General features: G+C 54.2%; 1 protein-coding gene across 1 annotated transcript in view; it reads left to right on the forward strand.

Moving 5' to 3' along the window:
- Positions 1–687: 687 nt before the first annotated feature.
- Positions 688–7,813, forward strand: part of BPIFB4 (BPI fold containing family B member 4) — a 22,476-nt gene continuing 15,350 nt past the window's right edge. The window contains exons 1-7 of the mRNA XM_006767881.2: positions 688–787; positions 1,689–1,751; positions 2,148–2,667; positions 3,730–3,834; positions 4,621–4,764; positions 6,435–6,498; positions 6,954–7,014. Of these exons, the coding sequence (XP_006767944.1) occupies positions 688–787; positions 1,689–1,751; positions 2,148–2,667; positions 3,730–3,834; positions 4,621–4,764; positions 6,435–6,498; positions 6,954–7,014 (1,057 nt within the window). The remainder of the gene's footprint in view (positions 788–1,688; positions 1,752–2,147; positions 2,668–3,729; positions 3,835–4,620; positions 4,765–6,434; positions 6,499–6,953; positions 7,015–7,813) is intronic.

The raw sequence follows: 7,813 nt of genomic DNA on the forward strand, positions 1-7,813 counted from the left end.
GGAAGGATGGATGGATGGATATATGACTGGCATGTTGGCTGGTTGTATCATGGATGAATGGAAGGAAAGATGGGTAAGATGATTGAAGAGGGGGAGATGGACAGTTGGATGAGTAGATGGGTGAGTGGATGAATGAATGGTAGGATGGCTGCAAGGATGGATGAAAAGATGGATGGATGAACAAGAGAGGGAGAATTGATGGTTGGAGCAGTAGAAGGCTGAGTGGATGGATGGATGGGTGGGTAGGTAAATAAAGGGGTAGATGCTGGAGAGATTTCCCCAGAGCCTGCTTGCTATCAGTTTGCTGTTTTGGTTGGGATACTCATGACCTCTCTTCCTGAAGCTTCATTTAAAAATTTCATCTTGGGAGATAATCAAACATCCATGTTCTGGGGCAGTTCAGTTAATGGGTCTGCTTTGTATCTCCAGATTAATTTCAGTTTGAAACACTCAGAAGGTGGCATCAGAAATTCTGGACTCTGCCCCACTGTGTGACCTGGGATCCTTTTCCCAGAAACTCTGCTTTCTAATCATAACACATTGTATCAGGTATATAATAGATACTCAATAAACAGGATCCTGATATGACTCTGGGAAGGAGGTGCCCAGCTCTATCTGCTGGCCAGGGAGGTGATGGCCGGCTACCGCCATCTGATGCACTGTCTCCAGCAGGGAAGCAGCGCCAGCATGTGGACGGCTTGGTGTGTGGCTGCTCTGTCTGTGGCAGCTGTGTGTGGCCAAGGAATAAAAACGGTTGTCAGGTTTAACAAGGATGTGCTGAGCCATGGTAAGTCCAGCCCTGAAGGGGGTAGGTGTGGCATTGGGGTGGGCAGGGCAGTCCTGCCTACTCTGAAGTTACCCATATAAGATGGACAGGTAACTTCTCTCTGCGCTGTAGTTTCCCCCTTTCCTTTTGGTTACTATTTCCTGAGGACCTACTATGTGCCAAACACCATGTTGGGAACTTTATGCATGAGGCAGTAGAGAGCAGTGAGTAAGAGCTTGAGTCCTGGAGTCAGTCTTCCTGGGGTTTAGATACTGACTGTGTGACCTCAAGTCTATGACTTGAAGTCTCTGAGCCTCAGTTTACTGATCTGCAAAATGGGTGTAATTAAAGTTCCCATCTCAGAGGACTGATATGAGAATTAAACAAGTTGATCTTTTGAAAACTTCGCACAACTGCCAGTACATAGACAGCTCTCAAAACTGGGAGCTATAATTATTCCTGCCTCTAATCTCCCAATTCCCATCCAAGGCTACTATGAGAATAAAAATGAGGTCATTTCCTATCTGAGTGTCACAGGCCTCACTTTATTTATCCATCAAATGGAGACAATAATTCTGGCTTTGACTATTTCCCAAGAGTCAGTTGGGGTAATGCAGGAGGAAGTAGGTTTTTGAGCTATAAAGTGTGGAACACTTGGAAGGGAGGGTGAGGCAGCAAATTTACCTAGTGTTGGCTGAATGCTGTTGAAATCTAGTGAATGTGTGAGCAGGTCAAAGCCAGCAGCTAATGAGCTCACCGGGACATCAGGGCTGGTGGGACTGGAGGAATCTTCCCATTTGACCTGGGCTTTTTACCTATGGGAAACGGGGGCCCAGAGAGCCAAGCAGGGCTCCCAGGTGGTGCCTGGGGGCCGGAGGTGGAGAAAGGGCGGAACCCCTGACACACCTTTGTTTCTCCGCAGCCATTTCCAGCAACCTGGAACAGAGCGACGTCCTCCACTCAGCCCTGAAGGAGGTGCCCATGGGCAAAGCTGGCAGTGGTGGTGGTGGGCCTCTCCTGGGGGGTCTGCTTGGTGGCAGTGGAGGTGGCGGTGGTGGGGGAGGTGGTCTTCTGGGGGGCCTGCTCGGTGGTGGTGGTGGAGGGGGTGGCGGTGACCTGTTGGGTGGAGTTGGAGGAGGCTTACTGGGTGGCAGTGGTGGGGGGCTGTTGGGTGGCAGTGGTGGGGGGCTGTTGGGCGGCAGTGGCAGCAGTGGCAGCAGTGGTGGGGGGCTGTTGGGCGGCAGTGGTGGTGGCCTCCTGGGCGGCAGTGGTGGTCTCTTGGGTGGCAGTGGTGGTGGCCTCTTGGGTGGTGGTGGTGGTGGTCTGTTGGGTGGTGGCCGACACTATTACGATGACTACAGAAGCGTGGACTACTCCCGAGGTGTTGGTGGTGTTCCTTACAATGATTTCCATGTCCGAGTCCCGCCCCCAAAGTATACGAATGGCAAACAGCTTGGCGGTAATTACAAGTATGGTCACATCGAAACCAATGACAACACTGCTCAGCTCGGGGGCAAATACCGATACGGTGAAATCCTTGAGTCTGATGGAAACGTCAGAGACCTCCGAAATGGCGACTACCGCACGGCTGAGAATGCACCCGGTGGCCACAGGGGCCTCAGGCGGTATAAGTCAGCCGAAGGGGCAGTGTCCGTTGGCCGGCTTCACCGGCGAGAACTGCGGCCAGGAGAGATCCCACCAGGGGTGGCCACCGGGGCCCTGGGCTCAGGTGGTTTGCTGGGCAATGGTGGCATGCTGGCAACCAACGGCATCCTGTCGGGCCAAGGTGGCCTGCTTGGCGGAGGTGGTCTTCTTGGTGACGGAGGACTTCTCGGAGGAGGGGGCGTCTTGGGCGTGCTCGGCGAGGGAGGCATCCTGAGCACCGTGCAAGGCATCACGGGGTAAGGAGGGGCCAAGATCTCCCTATCAAGTCCCCTGTGATGAATCTCCAAACAGGGGTGATCACCCCTAGACCTGGAGTTGGAGGAGGGATGGTCTTCAGAACCTTGGACACTTCAGGGCTTAGCCTCGGGACTGGACGTCTTGAGAATCTCAAGTTTGGTGGTTTTGGGTCTTGTCATTAAACAGCCCTGGATTTGAGTCCCAGCTCAACCTTTTATATTTGCGTGTGACTTTGGACCATGCCTTTCCTCTGTCTGAGTCTCAACTTCCCCACCTGTAGAATGGTCATAGTAACATAGTTTAGATGGAAAAAGCCCAAGGATTTAAAATCATACATACAGGGTGGGGCCAAAGTAGGTTTGCAGTTGTGAGTACATGAAACAGAGTTTATGCTTGTATTGTCATTTATTAATTATTGTATTATTTTCCACATGAACGACTGTAAGCCTACGTTTCCCCTACCCTGTATATATTATAATTTCAACGCTGCCCAGCTTCCTCCTCACATTCGCTATTTAATTCAAAAATATTTAGAACTCCTGCTATGGTTTGGGCACTGTGTTGGCACTGGAGACAGGGCGCCATGGCTAGCCAAGAAAAGACATATCTCCTGTCCTTACGGACATGGATAAAGGCGCCTGGAAATAACCCTCCAGTTGCCTCAGCGGTAAGAAGTTCATGGAGAAATGAGGATGTGTATAATGGGGAGGCAGGGGGGCTTCCTGGAGGAAGAGGACCTTGAGCTGAAATCTGAGAATGTGTAGGAGGAAACCAGGCAAAGAGGGGCAGGGACAAGCCAAAGGAATGGCATCTTTAAATTTAAAGAAGTCATAGGAAATACATGGATATGTCGAGCGGGTCTCTGGGCAGTGGGAGTAGGGGTCAAGGCATCTTTTGCCTTTATTCTCTGTTTTCCAAGTTCTACCCACAAACCTCAGGTCTCTTTAGAGTCTGGAGGACTGAACAGGACAAAGGGGTGTATGAGGGAGGGCACTCCCAAGATGAGTGGCATGGCCAGCAGCGGGGGTCCCTGTCCTCTCATTGCTCTTGGTCCCGTGCAGGCTGCGGATTGTGGAGCTGACCCTCCCTCGGGTGTCTGTCCGGCTCCTGCCCGGCGTGGGCGTCTACCTGAGCTTGTACACCCGCGTGGCCATCAACGGGAAGAGGTGTGTGCCCTCAGCCCCGGAGGGGACCCCAGCCTCCTATGTCCCGGCTGGGAGATCCTGGGCGGTTGTTTCCCTTCCTTACACGGCAGCCTCTTTGTCCTTAACTGGGGGGCTAATAAGGTCTAATGTGTTACCACCCAGTGCATGGCTTACACCGCCGGGCTAGGCCATCTTTGGGTACCTGTCAGCAGTGAGCACAGTCTGCGAGATGGTTAAGATCTTGGTGGCTGGAGCCAGGTGACAGCCTGGGTTCAAATTCTGACTCTCTTTTAAGCCGTGTGACCTTGAGCCAGTCCCCTAATGTACTGAAGCTCACTGTCTTTACCTGCAATGGGCATGCTGACACCTCCTTTTCCTCGTGGCTGTGGCCACGGGCATCTGCCTCCCTGAAGAGTGTCTGCACCTGGGGGGTGCTTATCAGAGGACCTCAGGGTGGACTTTTGCATTGATTTCTCCCCACGGATTGAGGTCATGCCTATAAAGTTAAGTCATTGGCTGCTCACCTTGGAAACCGAAATTCATATGTAGAGTTCATTTATAGACCCCTGTCCCCAGCCTTAGGAGCTCTCACAGACTGAGGAGGGACATAGATTTGTTCCCAGGTAACTTGGGGGACCAGGGAAGTCCTCTGGCTTGGGATCCCTATACATGAGCAAGGAGCAGGATCGACGCATAATACCAAGGGGCAGGGGCGCAAGGGTGAGAGGTGCCAGGCGGGGCTGGGTGAGGCTGAGCTGCCTGGAGGCTGGGCTGACTCTGTCTCCCTGGCCTCCTGGTCTCCTCCAGTCTCGTTGGCTTCCTGGACATCGCAGTGGAGGTGAACATTACGGCCAAGGTCCGGCTGACCATGGACCGCGCCGGCTACCCGAGGCTGGTCATCGAGAGATGCGACACCCTCCTGGGGGGCATCAAGGTCAGGCTGCTGCGAGGGTGAGTACCAGCGCGGCGGGGCGCCTCGGGGGATGGCGGCACGGCCATCTGGATGGTTAGGAGCAGAGGTTCTGGAAGCATCCTGTGGTTCGAATCTCAGCTCCGCTCGTCCTTGCTGTGTGACGTTGAGCAATTCTGTTGCCCTCTCTGAACTCCAGTTTGTTCATCTGTTAAACGGGGGCAATTCTTTTTCCTTTCAGAATTGAAATAATGAATGTAAAGCCTTAGTGCAGAATCTGGCACGTTTTAAGAGTTTCTGAATATATATGTCTAACAGGTTTTCTGTCCATTAGTGCCCCAATTCACGAGAAAATTTCCCAATGGGCTCTGTCCAGTGCAAACTTGGTTGGGGGTGAATTTTTTTTCCATTACACCCTCCCCACAAGGCGGCCAAATCCCCACCCTCTGACCAGAGAGGTTTCAAGTGTCTGTGTGTGGCCAGCAGGCTCCCCCCGGGGGATGGGCGTGGATGAGAGCACATCAGGGCAGCTCAGAACTGAGGCCCCTTCTTTCACTCCCTGGCCCTCATCACGGGGGGAGCCCTCTTCAGCTTTCCTCTTTGAGGCCCCTGGCCCTGCCCCTCCCCCAATCTGTGTTATCAATCTCTTGGCCCAATCCCCCCAGCTCTCATCTTATCTAAGCTCTGGGAGAAGAAATACTCAGTGTACAACTCGAACCCAAGAATTTCTGACTCATGTGAGCTTCTCTGAGTCTTCGTTTCTTCTCCAGGGTGGGTAGGAAAGAGGAGATTGGCCCCTGGAATTCCGCGAGGGGAGGCGGGGAGGGCAGCACACGGAAACCTCACAGAGTTTTAAATTCACATTTTCACTGGGAAATACAGTTGGTAACACACGGTTCAAAAAGACAAAAAGACAGAAGGCACGGAGTGAGGAGCCTGCCTCCCATCTGCCCCCTTCTCACCAAGCTCCCCTTCCAATTCCTCTGTGCGAATGAAGCAGACACAAATGCAGATTCTTACTCCCCACCCTCCTTTTAACGAAAATGGGCACGTGCTATAAACACCGTTTTGCTTTCCTTTTTTCCATTTCCTCAATTTGGAGATGTCCCTATATCCTTCGGGAAGATTATGCGAAGCCGCAACAAGCAGCCCGTTAGAAGAGGGCCGGCCAGCTGAGCAGGAGGGAACAACATCTGCAGTTAAAAATCAGGAACATCCCCGCCTGGGCCTGGCCCACTGTAGAGCTCAAGACACATTTGTTTGTTGAATGAGTAAATGAACGAGTGAATGGATGGATGAGTGAATGAATGAATTAAAAGTCCCCAATTTGCCTGACTAGCCGGTCCAGCTAGGTCTAGGGCAGTGGTCGGCAAACTGCGGCTCACGAGCCACACGTGGCTCTTTGGCCCCTTGAGTGTGGCTCTTCCACAAAATACCACGTGCGGGCGCACACGTACAGTGCGATTGAAACTTCGTGGCCCACGCGCAGAAGTCGGTTTTCGGCCTGGGCGCGTCTATTTTGAAGAAGTACTGTTGGTATTGGCTCTCTTGACTAATGAGTTTGCCGACCACTGGTCTAGGGTGAAGGCTCACTGCCCTTCCAGCTTTCAGAGCAGCTTCCAGCACTGACAGGTTCTCTTCAGAGGCTGGCTAGGACCCTGAGTGTGCACAGCTTGGTGAGCCCCTCCTTATCCTGCTCCTCTCTCCTCAGGCTTCTCCCCAACCTTGTGGACAACTTAGTGAACCGAGTCCTGGCCAATGTCCTCCCTGACTTGGTAAGAACCTATCCTGGGACGGGGAGCAGGAAGCACTGACGTTCCCTAGACCGAGGGGCCGCAGTTCCGCCTCCATCGCTGCGGACATGCAGGCGGCCCAGAGGGCACCAGGGGGTTGAGGCATGCTCTTGGGTTGACCCTGAGGATCACGGAGGGACCGATTGGCGAAGGGATAAGGAGGTGGAGCTTGAGGATCACACAGTTCTGAGTCTGAGTCCCAGCTCGGGCACTTCCAAACTGTGTGACAAATCATATCACCTCTCTGGGTCTCAGTTTTCCTGTCTGTAAAATGGGGATTATGAGAGAGCCTTCCCTGTGGGGCTGTGGGGAGGACAGTGCCAAGCACAGAGCAGGTCAGTCAACATCGGCTCCGTTGCAGTTGTCATCCGTGCACGCCCTCCGCCGCCCCCTGCACGGTCCCCCGAACGTCATGCTTTCTCCCCCCAACCCCCCAGCTCTGCCCCATTGTGGACGTCGTGCTGGGCCTGGTGAACGACCAGCTGGGTCTCGTGAACTGTAAGTTCTTCTGCTTTGTTTCAGTCGGTCCCAAGCTACCAGTGCCTGACCGGGCCCAGCCCAGCAGGCCTGGGGCAGCAGCGCCTGGGAGGAGGACTCAGGGAGGTGGGGCACAGGCCCTTGAGTGCCGTGTGACCGATGCCTCGAGGGACAGTCTACCTGGACTGCCCTCTTGTCCCCAAACATTCCTCCACAACGTCCCAGAGGGAGGAGGCTCCGCCTGGGCCCAGGGGGCTGGGCTCTGGACTGGGAGCCAGGGGGCTGGGTTGGAGCCCTGGCTCTGGCCTGGCCGGTGTGTGGCTTCTTCCTGTTCCCTCCTCTCTACAGTGAGGGGGTTGGCTTCAGCCCACAGAGGGACTGGAGAGGGAGTGGCAGGAGACGCGGGGACACGGTCCAGGTTCTCAGCACCAGGCTCCAACACCACCCCGACCCAGGATTTCTGAGTGAACGTCCCTGAGGGCCAGCGGCCCCATAGGGTGCACGTCCGTGTGGACCACAGCAAAAAGGGGCACCGCGCTGTGCCGTGCACAGCTCTGCAGCCGCACAGGGCAGCCCCCTCTGGTGTGGGCCCATGTCTCTGGGATTCCAGGCCGTCTGAGGCTGGCTTTCCCAGACAGGCAAAGCTCACTCCATTTGTGGCCAGAACCAAGGGAGAAAGAGCCCAGAGGGTGAAGCTATTCGTCATAAGCAGTCAGGGAACGGCCAGATCCCATGAAGCACAACATGGCGGAAACCCTAATGCTTCTTGCCCAGCGCACAGGACTTGGCAACTTACAAAGCGTATCCATACCCAGGATCT

This window comes from Myotis davidii, unplaced genomic scaffold, assembly GCF_000327345.1.
Source record: "Myotis davidii unplaced genomic scaffold, ASM32734v1 scaffold562, whole genome shotgun sequence".
Lineage (NCBI taxonomy): Eukaryota > Metazoa > Chordata > Mammalia > Chiroptera > Vespertilionidae > Myotis > Myotis davidii.